Genomic DNA, 24,676 nt, shown 5'->3' on the forward strand with positions numbered 1-24,676 from the left:
GTGAGAGATTTGAGACGTTTAGCGCAAATCTTGTGTAGTTAGTGTGTAGTGTAGTCAATAGTTTTGTTGTGTGTGTCAGAACAATGAGACGACTGCTGAATGTTACAGGTGTTACAGGAGTGATACATCTCCTGTTGTCAGGCCTGCAGGTATCAGGCTGCTGTTCTCCTTTATCGCATAGTGGACAGAAATTATTTTTTTAGTGGCACAAATAATTTGTGTGGCATCAAATGTGATGCAGAACAGCTGATTGTTCTGTAAATATTTTGAAATGTTTGTTTAGAAAAATTCCTTGGCTGCATTTTTAGGTAAACAGCTGCAAAAAACTTTGTTGTTTGCTTAACTCAGTAACTTTTTTGATGAAGTAACTATATAATTAATTGCCCAACAGGGAAGAACTGGTTAATAAGCATTTGTCTCTGTACAGCCATCCCCTTTTGTCCTTTGATAACTCCAAAATGCTACAAGTAACTTTAAAATCTTACACCTGACTGTCAGTAAAGTGTCAGATAAATGTGTGAGCTAAATGCTGTTAAAAAATACTCACAGGAGACTTGATGTGTGCCCCTCGAGTGGGGCAGCTTTAGTTACAGATTAACAATACTGATGACACAGATATACAAATATTGCATAAGTATTTATGTCCACATATTAGGGAGCTCTGCTTCATGTGTCCAAGTCAAGAGACCTGTTAGAGATATAACTTTTCTGTTCGTTATCCTTCCCGCTTTGCTCTTGTCCATAAACCGCACAGATGCTGCGTCTGAGTCTGAGCACGACATGCTTGCTGCTGCTGTCGTGGGTGCACGTGGTGCCAGGACAGCTTTCTGTACCGTACAGCACGCAGTGGGGGTACTGGGGTTCCACGGAGATGTGTCCTTTAGGCTCTTACGCTGTTGGCTTCAGCATCAAGGTGAGTGGTGAAGAGGATTCACTCCTGCTCTAATGTGTCTGGTAATGGTTTATCTATAACAACAACTGCTCAAACCGCTCTTCAAGCTGATGTTGGTAACCTTCTTATTAATGGTATGGTAATAACAAAGTAACGTGGTACATGTAACATGTACCACGTTACTTTGTTCCATGGTACTTAAAATGTGTAAGAAGAGGATTGGTACATAAAAAATGTTTTTTTTATGTCTGTACATATGGGTTATTAAAAAGGGGTATTGTGTTTTCAATGGCGAATAATGGCGAATAATTCTTATCTCATAGCATGTTGAGATAAACTTCATCTGATAAAGAGAACGAAAAAAATGAATTACAAGTAAAAAATAAATAAAATTGAAACAATCAGGACAGACATCAACATTAACATGTCCACAATATAATAATAAAATTTAAAATAATTAAATTCTTAAACAATGTCACAGCATTTTTTAAAAAGTCTATCATTTAAATAAGTTTTAAAATCTGCCTTTCAAACTAAAGTACCCAACCTAAAAAAAAAATTTGTAAGTCATCCCAGTCTGTGGTTGCATTGACTGAAAGGGCCGAGAACCAAGTGAGGAGGGACTGTTACCATGATCAGCTTTGCAGAACTGGTTTTGTTCAATAGTGGATGAAACAACAAAAGCTAGCTTACATAAGGAGGCGAGAGACAAAGGAGAAATTAACAGTAACAAGTACATTTTTGGTTGAGTGAATAATGAAGTCCATTTTAGTGAGGATTAACGGAATGGTGGGGAGATTTGAAGATGTATTTGTTAAAAATCCAGTGGTAGGGTGGAAAAGTAGTCCAATTTTTTCATTGGGTTATGAGGCCAATAGGTTAGATCTGGCCGAGTTCAGTCGCAGTTCAGCTTGACAAGTGTCCATGAGGACATCCCACAGATTTAGGTCAAAAGTCTCGTGCATGGATCAACAGGTTATCCAAGTAGACCACAATAGTGGAAATGTTGTCGATAGGTCTGTCAAGCGATTAAAACTTTCAATCGCGATTAATCGCAAAACGTCCGTAGTTAACTCACAATTCATTGCAATTTTTTTGTGATATTTTTTTATTGCTAAAAATTTATATTTAGAACAATTTATCCATTTCATACCTTTTTTTAAGACAACAAAATATAAAAACATTATACAAATACTTTGTAACCCTGTACATAGATAAGCTTTCTGAATAAAAAAAAATATGATGAAATAAGAAAAGAGCAAAATCAGATTAGTATACGACCAGACCGAGAGTCCTTATCCATGGCCTCACCAAACTCCTCCCAGGATCGAGTTTTTGCCTCCACAACCACCCGGGCTGCGTCTTGCTTGGACTGCCGGTACCTGTCAGCTGCCTCAGGAGTTCCACAGGCCTGCCAGGCCCGAAAGGACTCCTTCTTCAGCTTGACGGCATCCCTTACCTCTGGTGTCCACCACCGGGTTCGGGGATTGCCGCTTCGACAGGCACCGGAGACCTTACGATCGATACTCTGAACAGCCACAGAGACAATGGAGGTGGCGAACAGAGTCCATTCAGACTCAATGTCTCCGACCTCCCTCGGTACCTGTTCGAAGTTCTCCCAGATGTAGGAGTTGATGACCTCCCAGACAGAGGGTTCTGCCAGATGTTCCCAGCAAACCCTCACAGAATGTTTGGGCCTGCCGAGGCTTAGCTTAGCCCTTCTCTTCACCTGAGTGTCCAAAACACACGGCTGGAGGTCACCTGAGACAACTACAAGGTGTCCGGCCTAAGGTGTCCTGGTGCCACGTGTACTGGTGGACACCCTTTTGCTCGAACATGGTGTTCGTTAAGGACGAACTGTGACGAGCAGAGAAGTCCAACAACAGAACACCACTCAGGTTCGGATCAGGGGGGCTCTTCCTCCCAGTTACTCCCTTCCAGGTGTTACTGTCGTTACCCAAGTGAGTGTTGAAGTCTCCCAGTAGGACAATGGAGTCCCCTGAAGGTGTATTTTCCAGCACCCCTCCGAGAGACTCCAAGAAGTACTCTGAACTACTGCTCAGCCCGTAGGCTGAAACAACAGTCGTAGACCTGTCCCCCTGCCTGAAGGCGAAGTGCCTCTCACCATGGCAACTCCAGAGTGGCAAGTCCGACTATATCTAGCTGGTACCTTCCAGCCTCCTGCACAAGCTCAGGCTCCACCACACCCCCAGAGAAGTGACGTTCCATGTGCTAAAAGCCAGTTTCTGTGCTGTGGTTTGGGCCATTGGGGCTCCTGCCTTCGACCGCTGCCCAAACCACATTGCACCGGCTCCTTAAGGTCCCCCCTGCGGGTGGTGGGTCCATGGGGGGATATGAATAATACATAGTAGATAAATATATATATGTGATATAAATACATACACAGAAACACTTCATTTACAATTAGCAAAGATGACATAAATTAGAAAAACAGATAGATGAATAAAAATAGAAAAAATAGAAAATGGATAAATAAGTAAATGGATAAATAATTTACTCCATGTGGGAGTTCAGGGTAGCAATAGCTTTAGGAAAAAAGCTATTTTTAAGTCTATTTGTTTTTGTTCTCAAACACCTACAGCGCCTATCAGAGGGCAGCAGTTTAAACAACTTAAAGCCAGGGTGAAAGCTGTCTGTGATACTGTCTTTAATGCACTAAAGGTGACAGCCCTAGTTGTTGAGGACCTGCTCTGTCAGTCTCTCAAAGGAGCCGTTGTTACAAAGTCTAAACGTCATCAGCTTAAACTGCCACAGCCTCATGTCTACAATGTGCATGCAGTTATTAGACAAGCACCCTCTGCCAGCTCAACTTGCCAATAACCACTGCGTAAATCCAGGTAGCTGAACAAAAGCCCTAGTAACAAGGTCTTTGATATTTCACTTGATTCTAGAGTTGTGGTTTGAGAGGTTTTGAGCATGATACAAATCTTCCATCTCAACAGGTTCTGCTGATTCAGGGTTTTATGAAACAGATTTAACTGTTGCTGTCGCTACTAACTTGTCCACACTCTGTGTCATCAAAGCTCAGTGCATGATGCGTCCATGTTTTGTGATCTGCTTGTGATGTATGAGAAAGTGCTGTCTAACGAACACCAACCATGATGGACTTCCTGTGGTTCTCCCTGTGGCTCTGTCTCAGGTGGAGGCTTCGCAGGGCTCTGGAGACGACACGGCTGTTAACGGGATACGCTTGTACTGTTTTGACCCCAGCAGCAAACGGCGGACCACGGTGCAATCTGCTGTGGGGAGGTGAGGCAGCGGCGTCCTTCTGAACCTTGAGCCGTCGGTCACACCATTGACTGTATAAGAGAACTGGAGCGAGTGAGTGTGACGTCATCCATAGAAAATGACTTACTTCTCGAATGAAGCCTTTTCAGTCGCCCTTTTATTTCTCCGCCTCTTGCAACCAGTAGGTCATTTGTCGAAGTCAGTGAAAGTCATGATTCCTATGGCAACCACTCTGCCAATCAGGAGGGTTTTTTCCTTCTTGCAGCCAGCGGGCACTTTCAATGTAGATCACGGCGACGTCACGCTGACTGGGTCCAGCTCCTATATACAGTCAATGGGTCACACACATAAAGAGTGCAAGAAAATAAATAAGGTCCTGTCCCCACAACTCCAGGTATATATGGGGATATTTGATAAACACAAACATTTTTTTTCTGTTTTGCTCTTTCATCCACACAAAAACTGAGAAATTCATCATCAAACAAACAAAGAAATCTAAAAACTGTGGCCAATGTGGAGATTTTTAAAACCTTTGGATCTTCGTTTTCATGTGGATGGGGCAAGCCGGAGATTTACATCACAACCAGAGATATTTTAATACCATTACATCACTCAGCATGCATGGTTGCTAGGCAACAGAATGAACACTTGTTGGTTGGGCTCATACTAACACTTTCCAAATATATTTCTAAATAGTCCAAATATCTGTATTTTTGGGGGCTGTCAGGTGATTAAAATTTTTAATCCCAATTAGTTGGATTTTGTTTGTAATTAACTCCTGATCAATCTCAAATTAATGGCAAATTTTTATACTTTCTTATTGTTAAAAATGTACATTTAAAATATATTTATCAGTTTCACATTGTGTATTAAGACAATTAAACATAAAAAAACCTCTGAAAAATATGAAAGAAGATGTAAAATTCAAGCCGAAGAGCAAAATCAGATTAGTAATTGAGCAGAATGAAACAACACATAGTCGACTACCACAATATAATGTAAAGTTTCAAGCATAAAGATAAAATGAAGAGCTGAAAACAGCTGAGCATGCGCAACAAAATCACTGGTCATTCAAAGTTCACTTACTGAATCTTTTCAACTTAAACTAACTCACCACGACTGTGTTTAACCCACATTGATGAAAATACAAGATGATCCAAATAATCTAAATGAATACATATCTATGTTAAAATATCACTATGTGTAGAGTGTAAGAAGGTACAAACTCACCCGCACAGTGCAATAAGGTTATAACTACTTTGATTTTAACATTTTATTGCTGTTCTCTAGGACTCCAACTTCACTAACAAAAATAAAGGGCTGTCTGTGTGCCTGCTTTTGGAGGGACGGCTGAAAATACATGACATGGCTTATAAACTTGCCGTTAATAATTCTCCGTTCTTCATGTTTGCCTCGTGAATGCGCCAAGAAGATGCTTCTAGTCAAGTGTCCATCAGTGTTGGGCAAGTTACTTTGAAAAAGTAATTCAATTATAGTTACTAGTTACTTCTTCAAAAAAGTAACTGAGTTAGTAACTGAGTTACAATATTCTACAAGTAATTAATTACTTGAAAAGTAACTATTGCGTTACTTTAAAAAAACAAACAAAACGTTTAACCCTCATGGGTCCAGGGTATAATTGGCCATTTTTTACTACTTTTGATTTTCCCTCCACATTTTACCTTTAAAAACTATTTACTCTGCCCTGTTTGGTATCATCCTTTTCAGCACAACCTCACGTGTCTGAATTTACAGTCATGTTTTCATTTTGACATACTGTATTAACACAATTGATCTAAAATCAGACAAAAAACATAAAATCCGAGTAGAAAAAGTTATATTTTTTTACTGTAACAACCACAAACATATTTAATGAATCATATTTCATAACTTTAAATGCAAATATAAATTGTCAATTTTAAAATCATATGCACAAGTTTTGCAAAGAACAAAGTTATTTGCATCCATTTACCTTTTACCCTTTTTAAAATAACCATTTCAAACTATTTACAGAACAATCAGCTGTTCTGCATTCAATAAGATGCCTCACAAATTATTTGTGCCACTCCAAAAATAAATTTCTGTCCACTACAAAGGAGAACATCACAGCCTGATACCTGCAGGTCTGACAGCAGCAGGTGTATCACTGCTGTTTCTACCTGGAGACAGCAGTCGCCTCATTGTTCTGACACACAACACAAAACTATCCACAACACTACACACTAACTACACAAGACAACACATTAACTACACAAGACAACACATTAACTACACACCTCATACATGCTAAACGTCACAAATCTCTCACATCTCAAAAGTCTCTCTCTTTTTTTTCCTGCTCTCTCTCTCTCTCAAAACTTCCCCTGTTTTGTTTGCTCATAAGCAGAGAGTGCTTGCTAGCGCTAACGTGACGAAACTATTGAAGAAAAAACGCCGTATATATTGTTTATCATGACTCTGACACTGTGAGCGACATCAGACGTGTGCACTGTGGTCATGCCAGCACCGAATCCATCCAAGTTACATGGTTTATTAAAATAATCAAATTACAGCATTTACATTTATGTTAGACTACTTTTAAACTGCTTTAGCCCACTTACAATGAAAATGTTAGAAAAAAATCTACCCATTGGCCTGTGTAGCATGTTAACACTATTGGAAGTAAAAATAACTTGAACTCCAATTTCGAAAACACAACTTTCTTTCCTTTCTTTCTTTTTTTTTTTTTTTTATAAAGTTCTGACTTGTATTATGAGTCTGTGGTCTGGGAGAGAGTCCTGTAACTCTCTGTCTGCAAAATACAGTATATAATGACCAATGCTGGGCAATTAATTATATAGTTACTCCTCAAAAAAGTAACTCAGTTTGGCAAACAACAATGTTTTTTGCAGCTATTTTTTTAAATGCAGCCAATGCGTTTTTAAATAAACATAAACTATTTACAGAACAATCAGCTGTTCTGCATCACATTTGATGCCACACAAATTATTTGTGCCACTAAAAAAATAATTTCTGTCCACTATGCGATAAAGGAGAACAGCAGCCTGATACCTGCAGGCCTGACAACAGGAGATGTATCACTCCTGTAACACCTGTAACATTCAGCAGTCGCCTCATTGTTCTGACACACACAACAAAACTATTGACTACACTACACACTAACTAAACAAGATTTGCGCTAAAGGTCTCAAATCTCTCACATCTCAAAACACCGCCGTCACTCCTAAAACGTCCCCCCGTTTCTTAACAGCTAGATGCCATGTTGCCATATCATTTTTTGATTGGTCGACATGGTACTTTTTTGGACGAATAGGAAAGAGAGAGGGGGGTGGGGGTTTGTTTTTGCTCACAGGCGGAGAGCGCTTTCGAGCCTTTTTTCTTATAAAACGCCGTTTTTACAGTTTCTTCCCGCAGTAAATATAAACAACGATAGTATTCAGGAAGAAAAACAAACATTGCATATTTTTTTAACACAACTCTGGTTTTACGTGGCCGATCAACACAATTTAAAAACTGGTATAAAGTCCACACCTTTTCCGTCAATTGTTCCGTCTGTCCTGCTCACATCTCCAATGGTTGTACACGTTGTCATTAACGTGGCTTCACTCCACATCAGCCACGCGGCTTTGCTAGCTGAAACACCGGTGTCGCCATATAAGGACGCTGTCATAGCCTGTCAACCACGTTGATTAGCTGCGCATGTGAATGATGTGAATTCGCATCGGGCGAATGTGAATCGCGTGATTGGCTGGACTATGGGATAAGGTGTCATCGTTCTAATCCCACACTGGGGCAGCCAGTCACTTACTGACTAACACGGCAAAACAGAATTGTTAAAGTATTAATTTTAATTTCAATTCAGGTTAGATTTTTTTTTGTGCGCAATGCAGATTTTCTGTGCGCAGAGACCATGCCAGCAGTGCGCAATTGCGCACGTGCGGAGCTTAGAGGGATATTTAAAGGGGGATATTTTTTAAAACGGAGATATATCTAGAGATATACCCGCATACGTGTGAACAAGTCCTACATCCTTCATACATACTGTTTAAAATGTTTTAAAATCCAGTTTTCATGAAATACAATGAGGGGTCAAGTGTTATTTGTGTCTTAAACTGGGGAATAGGAAGAGGTGGAGCACTTTTGTGAGCTTGTGTGTGTGTGGATGTATTATGGTGTGTCAATAAGCCTAACCCACCTGGGGAGTGTTTAGTCTATCCTGAGTTGTCTCCTTGGGCATGCTAGCGTCTTTCTCCCTCCTCACACATCATCGCACAGACAGTCATCGCTATCTTTTATTCTATTATTATTTAATCACGCCCACTCCCCTTAGCTTAGTTTTGCTGCTATAGGCGTAGACTGCTGGAGGACAAACTGACCACATTTCTTTTCTGCTCTCTCTACTTTTTCATATCTGTTTTTTCCCTAATAATTATTACTTCCATCTGTTTCTCTCTCCATAGAAATGTCGACTGGCCCGCCTCCTGTTTTTGTGTTTGTGTGTCTCTTCTCTGTCAGCTCTGTAGCTCTGAAACAACGTTCGCTGTGAATTAGCGCTATATAAATAAACTAAATTGAATTGAATGGTCAGGGGGGGCCGTAGGCGCACACTGGCAGCAATGCTTCTGTCAGCCTGCCCCAGGACAGCTGTGGCTACATAGTAGTTTAGCATCACTAAGTATGAATGTGGAGTGAATAAATAATGGATACACCCTGTAAGCACTTTGGGTGTCTAGAAAAGGGCAGTATAAATTTAATCTATTATTATTATTCAGTTGGGGGGACTGGACTGCGGTAAAGAGCTGCGCAAGTGGATACCTGGACTCCTTCATGCTCCGCGTCGAGTCTTCACAGGGCGAGGGTGACGACACATCCGTCAACAACATCAAGTAAGTGAACGCATCGCCCAGAGGAGACCTTGGGTTGAGTCAAGCATCAAACTCTAACTACCTACGCTCTCTCCAGCATTTCATGAGTTGGTAAACAAACCAAACCTTTCTTTTTATGTCCAACGTCTCAAATGAAAGTTAAAGAATAATAATGTTTTATAGTGACTGTACAGTGTCAGTATAGTTTTCAAGCTCCTCTCAGATAGTTTTGAAACGTGAATAGGCCGGGGAACTCTGTAATCACTGAACCTCCCCAGAATCAGAAAGGAAAACTATCTGGCTGAGTTGGTTGGCATCTGAGAGGACAGTAAAGAGACAGACACACACAGAAAAACACTGGAACATCTGTCACCATTCAAAAACTTCTCTCAGATTCACCTGCAGCGGCACCGGCGCTCAGCTGGTGGGTGATGGGATGCCGTGGGGCGGGTGGGGACGCTGGAGCAGGAAGTGTCCCAAAGGCGTCATCTGTGGGCTGAGGACCCGCTTGGAGGATCCGCAGGGCAGGGGCGATGACACGGCGCTCAACGACGTGCAGTTCTTCTGCTGCAAATAAAAACCTCTCTGATGCTCTTCACATGGCAGCAACAGTCAAAAGGAGAGATCCTGACTGTGCAGTTTGTAATCAATAAAACCCACAGCTATGCTGGAACCCATTATGGACTCAGTGCTTTGATTTGACTGGAGCTCATCTTCTTGTTTTGGATCAATAATCCACTAAACCACAGGTGTCAAACTCAATCCCTCAAGGCCAACACCATCCTGGTTTCCTGGATTTAATTGTTGTACTTCCTGCTGATCACCTGGGCCAGGTGTGTTTAAGCCAATAAGAAGCAGAACGAGGAGGTTGGTGGAAAGCACAGTGGTTAGCACTGCTGCCTCATAATCAGAAGGTTCCAGGTTTGATTCCCAGCTGGGGCCTTCCTGTCTAGAATTTGCATGTTCTCCCCATACATGCGTGGGTCTCCTCCGGGTACTCTGGTTTTCTCCCACAGTCCAAAAAAAACATGCTGTAGGTTAATTGGAGTCTGTAAATTGTCCGTGAGTGTGTGACTGATTCCCTCCCCCTGCACTCCCAGGGCTCCTTTGATAAAGAGATGTCAAATCTCAACTGGACTTCCCTGGTAAAATAAAGGTTGGAGAAGAAAAAGAGGGCTTTCACTTCCTTCAAATGTCCCACTTTTATCCAGTTCCTGCTTTTAACTGGCTGGACACACCTGACCAGGTGTCTACAGATCCTTAAAAGGTCTTCAATTTAATTTAATTTAATTTAAATAAAGGCCTTAAAAAGTATAACATTGTCTCAAATTCTGGGTAACTGGGTCTTTCTTTTATGTCTCGTCAAAGCCATGTGCCTTCCTGTCACTTAAAAAAAAAACTTGAGTATGTGTCGAGGGCGATTTGGAGGCTTGAAATTAAGAAAGAATTGTAACAATAAACATTCTGATTACAATCTGGTCCTTGCGGTCCAAACTGATGCTGCTGCTGCAGGGCACAAATCTTCAAAACAATCAGTGTTTGAGTTAGGATTTTTTTAATAATATTTGAGAGGTGCTACATTTTCTGCTTTATCATTTCGACCTGTTCTTAGATTACTTAGTGTTTATAGATGTATGTCTGATAACCAGACATGATCTTTCTTTTCTGTTTACATGGTCTTAAATGAGCTTTTAAATGGTCTTAAAAAGACTTAAATTTAACTTCTATAAATCTGTACACACCCTGTGATGGTAGAGCAGGTGTTTAACATGTTCTTGCTGATAATAATTTTTTTTCTGTGACATTTGGTATTTAACTAAAGTTATTCAAGTTATTAACTGGCAAATCAGATGCCCCAATAAAACCACCTTGGGGAATGTTCCAAAGTTTGGCCAATCACAGCAGGGCCTCTGTCAAGTTTGCTCCTGGTTGGCAGAGCGGTTGTCCTAAAAACAATGAGTCTCTCTGACTTGGAGCAATGAGTGCTGACTGATGTATTCTGGCTCCAACATGGCGACTGAAATAACCTCGTTTGATGAGCTGGAAATAAAAGTCATTTTCTTTGGGAGACGTCACGAGAGTTCGGCTCAGCTCGTAGATACAGTCGATGGTTTGCTCTTTACACTCAAAAAGGGTTTCTTACTTACATTTGGAGTTCATTTATATTAGTTCATATTATCACTCATCATATCTACTTTAAAAAGAAACACCCATAAGCAATCCCACGAGACAAACATGCTGGCTGCTAATAAAGTTTACTTTTAAAGAATATTACTATCAGTCAAATACATAGTAAAGTAAGTAAAAATACAGATACATCAGTTTCACATGCTATTTCATTAAAATAAAATTAAAATGTGGATGGGCTTCTTCTGATGCTTAAAATTCAAACTGAAACGTTTGTTGTTTAAAAATAAAAACTAATTTGGACTGCACTTAAAAGGAAGTAGGGTTTTTGGGGACAATAACTATCCTCTCCTAGCATAAACATGGTTCCATTTTACTTTTTGGCTTAAAATCGCAATATTAATAATAAAAATAAAAGAGTGTTAGGAATTAGAAAAGATGGATGCACAGGCCATCACATCTTGGCCCCTCCAGCCTGCTGCCTGAGACCGAAGTCTCCCAAAGGTCTGTTTTGGAGAAGCAGGTGTCCAGGAAGGGACCCAGGAATGGGGTAGGAGGAAGAGTGAGGACTACAGTCAACCAAAAGCAGGTAAGTCAGGGTTGAGACAGGATGATAGGGTTAGGGCAGGTGGGGTAGGAAGGCAAGGTAAGGACAGGTTAAGGCTAGGGCACGGTGTCAGAAAAAAAGAAAAATAAAAAACTAAAAAAAAATAAAAATAAGAATACCAGGTTAACTGTCAGTCTGTGGGGCTACTTAAACTAGGCTTAAAACCTTCCTTTTTGATAAAGCTTATAGTTAGAATGTCTTAGGATATCCTGAGTTATCTCTGTAGTTATGCTGCTATAGGCTTAGACTGTTGGAGGACAATCTGACCACTTTTCTTCCCTCTTCTACTTTTATATTCTACTACTCTCCAGATATATTTTTTCTGCTGTTATTGTGATTGATAACCTTTGTTTTCTCTCAGTGTTTTTCTCACCATAGAAGCTCCACCCGGTCTGGTATCCTGCTCAACTATAATGCCCCCTGCTGGATGGGGAACATCGGTCCAGATGATGCTCTAAGTGACCGAGCATCCTCCATGCTGTCTCTTCTCTGTCTTCTCAGACCCCCAGACAGTCGTGGCAGATGACCGATTGTACTGAGCCAGGTTCTGGTTCTGGTTCTGCCGGAGGTTTCTTCTTGTTAAAGGGGAGTTTTTCCTCTCCATTGTTGCTACATGCTTGCTCAGTATGAGGGATTGCTATGGTTGGAGTCTGCATGATCAGGACACAACCTCACGTCAATGACTCAGCACAATCTGCTGGGATTCCTTACATAGAAAACCTTTAACTGATTGGAATGTTTGTATAATTATATTGAAATGACTTTTGTTGTAAAGTGCCTTGACATGACATTTGTTGGGAATTGGCGCTATATAAATAAAAGTGAAATGAATTGAACTTCTCATTCAGGCCTCTGGGGTGAACGGTGTTCAGTGTGTTAATCCACAGCCTTTCAGATCTCCTCCTCTGTGCCGTGGACCACTGTGGCCCTCACATTTTTCCAACAAAGTGGGTAATGAGAGGAACATGGTTATCCTTTTGGGGGTTGATGTTATACCTGTGCTGTGTAAATCTGACCAGGATGGTGTTACCGGTCTCTCCCACATATTGCAGTCCGCCTTGCTGACATGTGATCAGATATACACAGTTTTTGGAGTGGGGACTGCCTCTACAACGGGTCAGGTACACATTTTTGTTTACTTTGTTTTGTAACCACTCCTTATGTTGAAAGGCTGGACTCTGTTCGGTTTGAATTCCTCATCAAAATATTGTAGATCCTTATCAATTAGATGGAGCAACTGGGAAGGGAGCCTGCTGGCTGCTGGAGACCAATCGGACTTTAAAGTAAACTGTTGAGGCTCAGTATCAGGTTCATTTTCATAATAAACTGCAAGTTTAACCCTTCTGTGATATTGCTGCAAGTCATGTCTATATTGAAACATCATCTTTTTCTTGTTACAGCCCGTTGTGAGGATAAAAGTTAGACCTTTCTCTGACAAGATAAGCTGTGCATCAGTCAAACAGAGTTTTTTAGACAAATTGATGACTCTGTTATTCCCCTCCTGACCCATAAGGCTTCTGGGGACATCTATTTTACATGATCATACCAGTGGTTCAGGATGTTGGATGCTGTTTTGGTCCAGTGGATTAGGTCCTGCTCTGTCTCAAAGTCCCCCTGCAGAGCTGGAATGTGGTTATATGTTTTTTTTAGAAAATAGTTATTCATGTGCAGTAAAACCGTTTGCTCTCTAGGTGGGATAGAGGAAGAAAAGTTTATGATTGGCACAAAGACATCAGCTTCAGGACATTTCAGTTGAGCTGCATAGATTGCTCCTATCATGTCGTTAACAGCTGTGTCTTTATCAGACTATGATCTGTTATTTATGCCAAAGGACAAGATCAGTTTCTTGACTGTGCGATTGGTCGACATCTTATCAAAGATAGCTTGAGCATGTTACCAATTTGGGCCTTGGGAAGCTGTCCATTTGAAGATCAGGAGCCCTGAGAGATGGAAGCTTGCTAATGTTAGAATCCCCCACAATAGCATGTTTTTTGTGGATGGTGAGGGACCAGTCAGTTGTTTTATTAAATGTTGATGGGTGTCTGGTTGGCTTTCTCACCCACTGTATTGTTGGTGGGCAAGGTCTCAGATTGTGTGTTGTGAGATTATCAGGTGGTTGGTGTCTCCACTCGCACAGCGGTGATTGGTGTCAGTCTTGGTGCTTCAGAGGTTCTTGGTGTGGACGTTGTAGGTCGTGTGGAGGTGAGGATGAGATGTGTCTGCACACTGGACTCCAGCCTGTGCTTGATGGGGCTCGTTGACAATGTTACACCGTCTTCTTGTGCTGAGATGGTGAGTTGTCCTGTTCTCTGCTGCATTGGTGGCGAAGTGGTGTCTGTTGATTGTCTGGTATTTTTTCTATTGTCTGGAACGTAGCGGGCCGTTGGCTATTGGTAGGAGCACCTGTTTTGGCTTCGATCGTGGGAAATCCACCTCATCTGACTGTCGTTCTCTCTTGTGCCTGCAGGTCTCATCCCAGCCACTTCGGCAAAGGTTCGGCGTCTCTCCAGTGAATGCCACTGATGTGTGGATCTCTTCGGTGCTCGATGAGAGCGGCCCTGGTCCCTGTTCCTGCGGCAAGAATTCTTGGAGGCGAAACGAGTCCAGCTGGCCTCGTCTTCCAGCTCCGGACGCCACATCAGGTTCTGGTGTTGTTGGCGTTCAGTGAAATGACCAGATTTACTAAAATAAACTAAACTGTGCAGCTAAGCTAAACTAAAGATAAACTTAAAATAATCAAACTGTTGTGTCAAAGTTTCTTTTAATCACAACAAAACAAAAAGATTGCAGTTGTTGCAATGCATTTTGATCTCAATAGATGTTCATCAGGCAAGTCTGCAAAAGTTCGAAAAGTTCTCCATCCATGAAAAAGTCCGTTGCGCGCTAATACATACATTGTGAAGTCTGTGTTCAGGCGCTATATGAGTTACCAGCCGAAATAGCTCAGTTGGGAGAGCGCCAGACTGAAGATCTGGAGGGCCTTGATTCAATCCAGAGTTTTCCCCGCTTTGCTGGCCCTCAGTTCCACCTGGTAGGTGGGAAGGCTTTTAGAGACCTCGGTGACACAACTCTTGAGGGTACGGAGGATGCGAAAAATCTGGTTCTTAGAGAGCCTGCACTGCACCGGTGGGGCTTCACTCAGGTATGTGACAAAGTGTTTTCCTCGTTTTGAATAGGACACGATTGTGGAGACCTTGAAGGACCTCTCAGTCAGCTGTAACTTATGTAACACTGGTGGTGCAATACTAGTAGTGGGCATGTAAGACCTGTTAGTGTTACTTCTCGCCTTCTTTGTATGTAGTACGGGCAGTATAATTACCTTTAACCACAGTACGAGGACAGAAGGGAAATATGGGCCAGATCAGACAGGTTCTAGATTCGTAGGAGCCAAGGGTGTATGACAACAGAGGACTTGTACACAGTAAGTGTAGAAAACACAATTGCATTTATTAGCAATTATTAAAATTTAGCAGGTTGTGCACATTGAACAAAAGTAGAGCGCGCTTTTGAAAACAAAATAAAATAAAATAAACCCCACAAATGGTCGACCCAAGGATATATTGTCTTTTGTGTCTTTTTTAAAGTCAATTTCAGTCTGTCAATGTTCAACAGTCACTCAGTGTGTTTGTAACCAGTCGGGTTACAATCTACCAGTTCATCCGGCTCGTTGGGCTGGGCTCGCCATCCAGTACTGGAAAAGGGATCCTCGATTCTTCTCAGGTCCTCGAAACCAATCCAATCCAAATAAGCAAAGGAAAAAAACCTGACCTGGGGACCAGGCCAGAACACAGTAGTTCAACATTTAAGCTATGATATCTGTAACTTATTACTACCAGTAGTTGCTTGTAGTGTTTCTAAATTTCTTTCAAAATATGTTGTACAACAAGTTATTCTAATTTCAAAAGGGAAAAAGTGCATAGGAAACACACATTTAAAATAATACAAAATAGCTCAGCAGTGCATTAAAAATACACATTGGCTTGAGACTTATCAAGTTTCAGCTAAGTAAAGTGCAGGTGAAGGCACTTAATTTCACGTTGCTAATACTCAGTGTGCAGAACTATAATTAGCACCATGAGAACAGTGAACATGTGCTAATATAACTTCGCACAAAACCATACATTATACATCAATACCACAGTAATGTGACATGAACCTTTAAAGAACATTTCGTATAAAGTGCAGCAGACTCAGTGCTAATTGCTTTAGCCTCCGAAAGGGCACTTTCATTGCAAAATGGCTAGCGGAAGTTAGCATCGGAGCTAGCGGCAAGTAGCATGCTATGCTAGCGCACGTGCACTGCCTGGGACTTACCATGTGAAGCAACAAATGCTACACGGGGCTTCACAGTGCTCACGCTGGCTCACGGCCTCTGGAGTACAGTATCACTCTTATTATTCTCACTGAAAACAGGACTTTTACTATCCAGCTAGCTTCTTCACCGCACGGGTAACCGGACTGTTCACCGTCTGTGTCTCTGGCGCTTTCTGGCTGGCACACGCAGGCGCGCACAGGTGTCTGAGCAGCGCACACAGACTGGGGGAGGGGTCAGACCGGCCAATGATTGGTCGCTCAGTGGATCTAACAAACACACTCCACAGGACTAAGTCCTGCCTCCACACCATTTATATATTACATATACATACGTACATATTAATTAAACTTATGTTTACACGCTTTTTATCAGTATTTATTATATTTAAGTTCTTTTTATCAATATTTATTACCATTATGAAATTAGCATTTTAATCAAAAGAGTATTCATATTTATGCTTTTAATCCCGTTTTTAACACTGGGTTACACTATCCCCCCTTAGAATCATGCAAGTCCCTTTGCATGGGATAGCTAAACGGTAATGACAGGGGAACCCGCATTAATGGGGATGACCACAGAATCTTGTTCTGTCAAGGCATTGGTAAAAGCCAGGCTTAGACCTTGAAACAGGGACTGAGCAATGGAAACGAGGGGATTTCCCAACTGACTATATTGTAGTCGTTCTGGTTGGGTTCTTGTTCTCTCTGAGCGCCTTACAGCCGCTGCGGCTTCACTCTCAGTATTTGACTGACTTGAGTTGGCTTGATTATCACTTGAGTTGTCTTCCACTGGCCCATCACAGGTAGGTCCATCGGGTAAGTTAGAGTCACTCTCGCTTTCATTGTCGGTGTTTGAGTGTTCCACCATGGTTTCACTCTCCTCTAGGCTTCCACATCCAAGTGGATTTCCACTTTCAGGTAAGTTGTCACATCCGGTTAAATTGTCTCCTCCAGGCAAGTTGTCATGTTCATATAAGTTGTCACGTCCAGGCAAGTTGTCATGTTCATGTAAGTTGTCTCCTCCGGGCAAGTGAGTGTCAGCAATATTGTGATCATTAGGGTGTGTCTTTGGCTGGGGAATCTCATAGACTCGAGTGACCTTTATGGGCTCTTGAATAGGTTCCTCTCTGAACCAACAGACATCCTCATCCTCCAGTTCCGAATGATCACATTCTTCATGTTGTTTAGGTGATTGCCTTGTTTTTGGTTTGCGTACATGAGTTGGTTGGACAGGTTTCTCCTCAACAGGGGCAAGAAAACCACAAGGGAGCAAGAGATCGCGGTGGACTGTGCGGACTGGGCCCTCTTTCGTTAGGGGTTTTATACTGTAGACGGGCAAGTCACCTGCTTGGTTCACCACAATGTGAATATCAGTCTCCCACTTGTCGGCTAGCTTGTGCTTGCCTCTGAGACGGACTGCACGCACCAAAACTCTGTCACCTGGCTCTAGTTTTGAGGGTTTCACTCGCATATCAAACCTTGTTTTGTTTCTTTCTGCTATTTTGTTAGCATGGTCTGTTGCTAGTTTGTAGGTCTCTTGTAGAGTTGCCTTTAGTTTTGTTATGTACTGAGAATGCGACTTGAAACTTTTGTTGTTAAAGGGCAGCCCAAATGCTAGATCGACTGGCAATCTTGGCTGACGGCCAAACATCAACTCATATGGGGCAAAACCAGTTGTATCATTTTTCGTACAATTGTACGCATGAACAAGTGGTTTGACATAGTTGTGCCACTGAGTTTTGTCCTTTTCCTCAAGAGTACCTAGCATACCTAGTAACGTTCTATTGAAACGTTCTACCGGGTTCCCTCTGGGGTGATAGGGTGTTGTCCGAATTTTGCGAATGCCCATGATCTTGCAAAGCTCTTGGATAAGGTGGGACTCGAAGTCGGGACCTTGATCGCTATGCAATCGTTCGGGTATCCCGTAGTGGACTATGAAGTTGTCCCAAAGGGCTTTTGCAACGGTCTGAGCTTTCTGATTGCTGGCAGGGATGGCTAATGAATATTTCGTGAAATGATCAGTTAATACAAGCACATCCTTTACATTACTTCGATCAGGCTCAATGGACAGGAAGTCCATGCAGACTAATTCGAGGGGTCTGCTGGATTTGATATTCACAAGTGGAGCTGCTTTTTCTGGAGGAGTTTTGCGTCTTACACAGCGGTTGCATGTTTTGATCTTGTGTTCTATATATGCTGCCATGCGAGGCCAATAGAACCTTGTTCGGGCAAGATCTAAGGTACGCTCAGTGCCTAAATGGCCCATGTCACAGTGGAGGCTTTGGAAGACTGAGTCACGGAGCTGTTCAGGTAAGACAAGCTGGTAAGTAACATCTCCTCCATCTTGGCGAGTTCGGTACAGGATGTTATTGTGCATCGCCAATCGATTGAGCTCTCGGAGTAGAAGGTTGATGTCAGGAAGTTCGGCTCGCACAGTTGGTGGGACTTTCTCTCCAGTTTCAATTTGTGCAATGACTTCCCTCAGACAAGGGTCTGTTCTTTGTTCTTTTGTGATCTGTTCAGGGGACATATGGGGTATAACAGGAAGACCACCACAGTCATTTTCATTGACAAAGTCACCTGGAATGGCAGCTGCAGAAATGGCTAGCGAGTGAACCAAAGGGATGGTGTCATTTTGAGAGCTGCATACAAGGTGTTTCTCACAAATAGCAGACACTACTTCAGGACTCAAACTGCTGTCAGGTAGGGACAGGTGAGTCTGTGTGAACTGCTGTATGCGGTCGAACTCTTTTTGGGACACTGCATCGTTAAGCAACTCGCCATGTGGCCGTCTAGAAAGGCCATCTGCATCTGAGTTAAGCTTGCCTGCTCTGTACTGGAGCTTAAAGCTAAACGTTGACAGGGCAGCTAGCCATCTGTAACTCATGGCATCCATCTTTGCAGTAGTTAATATGTATGTCAGAGGATTACTGTCTGTCATGACAGTAAACTGATTTCCATATAAGTAATCTGCAAACTTTTCCGTCACTGCCCACTTCAAGGCTAAGAACTCTAGCTTATGGGCGGGATAACGAGATTCACTCCTGGACAACCCACGGCTTGCATAAGCTATCACCCTGGTCTGGCCATTCTGCTCTTGATAGAGCGCGGCGCCAAGCCCTGTAGTGCTGGCGTCGGTATGGAGCGTATATGGCAGTTTAGGGTCAGCAAAACCCAATACAGGTGCAGTACTGAGCTTTTCAATGATGGTTTTGAAAGCAAGATCACAAGAGGGAGTCCATCGCTCGCCGAAAGGTGTCTTGGGGTCATGGTACTTTACAGACTTAGCCTTAGGCTTTGTGCTTTTGCGCAAAGGAGGGTAGCCTGATGTTAAGTCAGTGAGGGGCTTAATGATACTCGAATAGTTCTTAATGAACCGCCTGTAGTACCCTGAAAAACCTAAGAATGAGCGAAGCTGTTTAAGATCACGAGGCACAGGCCAGGTACTTAAGGCTTCCACCTTTTCAGGGTCAGTCTCCACTCCCTTGCTGGACACAATGTGCCCAAGATATCTGACAGAAGTTTGGAAAAACTTGCATTTCTCGGGTGAGAGTTTGAGCCCATATTCTTTCAGGCGATCAAGAACTTTCATTAAGCGAGCCTCATGTTCTTCGAGCGTCTTGGAAAATACAATGATGTCATCAAGAAACACGATCACTTCACGCAGGTTCATGTCGCCCATACATTTTTCCATGAGTCGCTGGAACGTGCTGGGGGCGTTTGTAATGCCTTGGGGCATTCTATTAAATTCCCAAAAGCCGATGGGACATACGAACGCCGTCTTGGGTTTGTCCAGCTCCTCCATCTCAATTTGGTAGTACCCCGATTTTAAATCCAGGACAGAGAACCATTGTGACCCGATCAAGGTGGAAAACGTTTCCTCCAAATTGGGGAGAGCGTAAGCATCTCTTATAGTCTGCGCGTTAAGCTTTCTGTAGTCGATACAGAGGCGGACTTCACCATTTTTCTTCCGCACGACTACAATGGGTGAAGAGAAAGGGGAGGTAGATTCCCTGATCACACCAGCTTCTTGCAGTTCTTTGAGGTGCTTACGGACTGCTTCCAGGTCGTTCGGATGGATGGGACGCGCTCTGTGCTTGAACGGTGTTTCATCTGACAATCTGATTGTGTGTTTCACTTGACCTGTCTTTCCAAAGTCGAGATCATTTTGTGCGAACACTTCGGGCATTTGGCTTAGCTTTTCGGTTATGCGCTCCTTCCATTCAGCGCTAAGAGGGGAAGAGTCAAAGTTAAAGGTTACATTTGACTTCTGCTCAGTTCGGGATCTTGGAGTTCTCACTGAGTGTTCGTGAGATAGAACTCTTTGATATGCACTAACTTCTCCGATGACACAATTTAGAGGGATTGTCACATCATGTTCGGATTCATTGGTAAGTATAACTGGAACAAGGTAAGGTGCTCGTTCAGGTAGGTCTATGAGACAAGGTTTCACAAGAATGTCACCAGGTAAGGCTGACATTCGTGGATACTCTAACAAGACTGACTTTTCACCGTTACCGGCTGACACAGCTACAGCACCATCTAGAACAACAGTTTGGCCTGCTGGAATCAACTGTGGCTGTTTGTTGTGCATCGTCACTAAACCAAGACTACTGTCTTTGGACTGTTTGTGACGTGACTCAAGAACTTTTAGAACTGCCCTATAGCCATATGGCAGGTTCAGCTGCAGTTCATGGCATGCATCAGAGTACAGCTCATAAAGTACATCTAATGTGTTTGTCCCAATTAGCACTAAGGACTGAGAAGCTGTGCGCACATCGGGGACAACTAAGGCAAGTGTCGGCACTTCAGCTTCAATGCCAAGGAATTCTTTTGGGAAAGTGACATGCAGTTCAATGTAGCCTAAGTAAGGCACAGACTGACCGTTGGCACCCTCAACTTCTAAAAGTTCAAACAATGGCTTAATCTCATGAGAGGACAAATGCTGACGATAGTAGGACTCGGGGACTGTAGTCACCTGGGAACCAGTATCTAGCAAACAACTCACTGTGTGACCATTAACTTTCACTTGTGCAGTACTCTTTGTACCAATTAGACCTTTAGGAAGGTCAAAGGAATCTGTTCTTGTGTGTGACTTTAGGCTGGCACGCTTTTTAGGTGAAGCTTTTTGTTTAACCTGGGTGGGACGGGTTAACAAAGCATCAGCCTCCATTTGTCCCGCAACGGAGGCAGAATTTAGTTTAAAGAAAGCTGGTCATTCTGCCGGTCCCATATCTGCCTTCTCACTCTTAGTTCCTTTCGTTTTGCAACTACAAGGGCAGGATTGGGCTCCGATTCACAAGTGGCTACTATATGTCCATCCTCCCCACAGCGGAAGCAATACCAGGGCTTGGGCCTAGTACTGGGGCGGCTGGTTGGAGGTGAGTTTTCAGGTTTGGCATGGTCAGGTTTTTTATTTTCAGGTTTCCTTGTTCGAACTGTCTTCATTGTTGCTTGTTTCTTTGGCTTCACGACGGCAGCTAATTGGCTTTTTAGATCGGCAACTTGTTTTTTGAGCTCTTCTAGACTATCTGACTCTGCTTGACGAATATCTGCATTTGTTTGAGTGACCGTCTGTTCATGAGACACTGCTTTTGGTTTTGTGGCACTAAAGTGTTTCTTCATTCGTGTGCTTTTAACTTCTTGTCGGTTTTCTGCAGTACGCAGGAGAAGCAATAGCTCTGCATAAGTGGGTGGCTCCTTATGCTTTAGCTCCAACTGCAACTCCGTTAGCAAGTTATCATCCCAGCAGCCTCTGTAAAACTGTTTAAGAAGCTGCTTGTTTACTTCATGTGGTTCAAGCCCACCTCTGCGCACGGTGTGATTGAGCGCCACCTGCAAACGAAGCAGATAAGCAGAGGGCTTTTCACCGTGATCTTGGAGGGTGTTCATAAAGCGTACAAACAGTTCCTCACCGTCTTCGACGGTGCCAAAAGCTGAATCCAGAAGTTTAAGATAGTCTGCAGGAGTGGCTTCTGGCCCAAGAGGGCGGATGACATCAGAAGCGGGAGCAAGGAGACTTTCAAGAATCTTACGAGTTTTTTCCAGCTCAGACAATGAAGCATCTTCCATCAACAAGTCAACGTGAGAACGCCATGTTTCATAGTCAGCTTCGCTGTAGGGTCTGGGCATCTTGCCAGAGAAAGCTCTGAGTCTTAATGTGGAGTGAGCATGTGATGTCTTCTCAACACTCTTGACAACATGCTCAACTACTATTTTCTGAACCTCTGGTGGGTTGAGGTCAGTTGGGCTCAACATTTGAGGTGTCAAGTTTGGTCTCATGGGGCGTTGGAATGTGCCCTGAATGGGTTCAGGAGGGTGAGGCAGTTCAGTTAAGACTGAAGGTGAGGCTCCAAGTTGTGTGGATCCTACCACAGGGCAAGTCTGATCAGCAGTATCATTTTCGGGGTTTATCTCAGCTGTCTCAGCAGCTTCGATGGTCTTCCCTATTGTGGACATGGCCTCCCGCAACACTTCTTCGAAATCCTTCCCACTTAACTTGGCTAAACCCTTCAGGTTGCTAATGTAAGCCTCAGTAACACTGCGCCCTACGGTTTTAGTATAGACGTCCGTTAAGGCTCGAATGCGGTAACTGACATCTGGATTGTCAGTGGATTGTAAGAGGTAAGGCAGCTTAGGTGCTAATATTTCAATGGATGCACCGGACTCAAACTCTACAATCTGACTTTTGTGGAATGCAGAAGAGTCATCATCGACAGCGAGCACTCTACGAATAGTACCATGTTGCTCCAGAAACTCAAATACCTCTTTGTCTTCCTCTCTATCTGTAACACCGCTAACAATAATGGCATTTGGTACTTTAACGGCATACTTCTCGACAATATCCATTTTCACCGTATGTGAGGGACTGATCAAAGGTCAAAGAGGATTCCAATGTTGTCACACAACACTCTTGGCTCCTGGCTGGCTCGCCACTTTTGTAACTTATGTAACACTGGTGGTGCAATACTAGTAGTGGGCATGTAAGACCTGTTAGTGTTACTTCTCGCCTTCTTTGTATGTAGTACGGGCAGTATAATTACCTTTAACCACAGTACGAGGACAGAAGGGAAATATGGGCCAGATCAGACAGGTTCTAGATTCGTAGGAGCCAAGGGTGTATGACAACAGAGGACTTGTACACAGTAAGTGTAGAAAACACAATTGCATTTATTAGCAATTATTAAAATTTAGCAGGTTGTGCACATTGAACAAAAGTAGAGCGCGCTTTTGAAAACAAAATAAAATAAAATAAACCCCACAAATGGTCGACCCAAGGATATATTGTCTTTTGTGTCTTTTTTAAAGTCAATTTCAGTCTGTCAATGTTCAACAGTCACTCAGTGTGTTTGTAACCAGTCGGGTTACAATCTACCAGTTCATCCGGCTCGTTGGGCTGGGCTCGCCATCCAGTACTGGAAAAGGGATCCTCGATTCTTCTCAGGTCCTCGAAACCAATCCAATCCAAATAAGCAAAGGAAAAAAACCTGACCTGGGGACCAGGCCAGAACACAGTAGTTCAACATTTAAGCTATGATATCTGTAACTTATTACTACCAGTAGTTGCTTGTAGTGTTTCTAAATTTCTTTCAAAATATGTTGTACAACAAGTTATTCTAATTTCAAAAGGGAAAAAGTGCATAGGAAACACACATTTAAAATAATACAAAATAGCTCAGCAGTGCATTAAAAATACACATTGGCTTGAGACTTATCAAGTTTCAGCTAAGTAAAGTGCAGGTGAAGGCACTTAATTTCACGTTGCTAATACTCAGTGTGCAGAACTATAATTAGCACCATGAGAACAGTGAACATGTGCTAATATAACTTCGCACAAAACCATACATTATACATCAATACCACAGTAATGTGACATGAACCTTTAAAGAACATTTCGTATAAAGTGCAGCAGACTCAGTGCTAATTGCTTTAGCCTCCGAAAGGGCACTTTCATTGCAAAATGGCTAGTGGAAGTTAGCATCGGAGCTAGCGGCAAGTAGCATGCTATGCTAGCGCACGTGCACTGCCTGGGACTTACCATGTGAAGCAACAAATGCTACACGGGGCTTCACAGTGCTCACGCTGGCTCACGGCCTCTGGAGTACAGTATCACTCTTATTATTCTCACTGAAAACAGGACTTTTACTATCCAGCTAGCTTCTTCACCGCACGGGTAACCGGACCGTTCACCGTCTGTGTCTCTGGCGCTTTCTGGCTGGCACACGCAGGCGCGCACAGGTGTCTGAGCAGCGCACACAGACTGGGGGAGGGGTCAGACCGGCCAATGATTGGTCGCTCAGTGGATCTAACAAACACACTCCACAGGACTAAGTCCTGCCTCCACACCATTTATATATTACATATACATATGTACATATTAATTAAACTTATGTTTACACGCTTTTTATCAGTATTTATTATATTTAAGTTCTTTTTATCAATATTTATTACCATTATGAAATTAGCATTTTAATCAAAAGAGTATTCATATTTATGCTTTTAATCCCGTTTTTAACACTGGGTTACACAGCTCTGATGCCCACCTGGAATGAAAGTCAGCTGACATCAGTGAAATCTCACAGCAAAGCACATTTGCTGACATCCACATCAGCCGATGATAAT

At 42.7% G+C, this 24,676-nt stretch overlaps 2 protein-coding genes across 7 annotated transcripts in view; one reads left to right on the plus strand and one right to left on the minus strand.

The window, feature by feature from the left end:
- Positions 1–644: 644 nt before the first annotated feature.
- On the plus strand, positions 645–9,684 carry LOC109196230 (vitelline membrane outer layer protein 1). Its single transcript, XM_019349922.2, has 4 exons — positions 645–913; positions 4,053–4,162; positions 8,914–9,027; positions 9,400–9,684. The coding sequence occupies exons 1-4, from the start codon at positions 755–757 to the stop codon at positions 9,581–9,583; spliced, it is 567 nt and encodes a 188-aa protein (XP_019205467.1). The 5' UTR covers positions 645–754; the 3' UTR covers positions 9,584–9,684.
- Positions 9,515–24,676, minus strand: part of LOC102082561 (retrovirus-related Pol polyprotein from transposon 412) — a 37,591-nt gene continuing 22,429 nt past the window's right edge. For 2 of the 6 annotated variants that reach the window (XM_025901632.1, XM_025901631.1), the window contains one exon: positions 9,515–23,546. In XM_025901632.1, coding sequence (XP_025757417.1) covers positions 16,587–21,227 — 4,641 coding nt within the window. In that variant the 5' untranslated portion in view covers positions 21,228–23,546 and the 3' untranslated portion in view covers positions 9,515–16,586. Of the gene's footprint in view, positions 23,547–24,092; positions 24,675–24,676 lie in introns of those variants that run through there. The other 4 variants (XR_003215497.1, XR_003215496.1, XR_003215495.1 and 1 more) reach the window with 3 other exon arrangements.

Source organism: Oreochromis niloticus, linkage group LG20 (genome assembly GCF_001858045.2).
Source record: "Oreochromis niloticus isolate F11D_XX linkage group LG20, O_niloticus_UMD_NMBU, whole genome shotgun sequence".
Lineage (NCBI taxonomy): Eukaryota > Metazoa > Chordata > Actinopteri > Cichliformes > Cichlidae > Oreochromis > Oreochromis niloticus.

Excerpts from the sequence above, each read along its gene's own strand:
- LOC109196230 (XM_019349922.2), top strand. The coding sequence starts at position 755 with ATGCTGCGTCTGAGTCTGAGCACGACATGCTTGCTGCTGCTGTCGTGG. Across the intron at positions 4,163-8,913 it reads GTGCAATCTGCTGTGGGGAG|TTGGGGGGACTGGACTGCGG; the intron begins GTGAGGCAGCGG and ends ATTATTATTCAG. Across the intron at positions 9,028-9,399 it reads ACATCCGTCAACAACATCAA|ATTCACCTGCAGCGGCACCG; the intron begins GTAAGTGAACGC and ends AACTTCTCTCAG.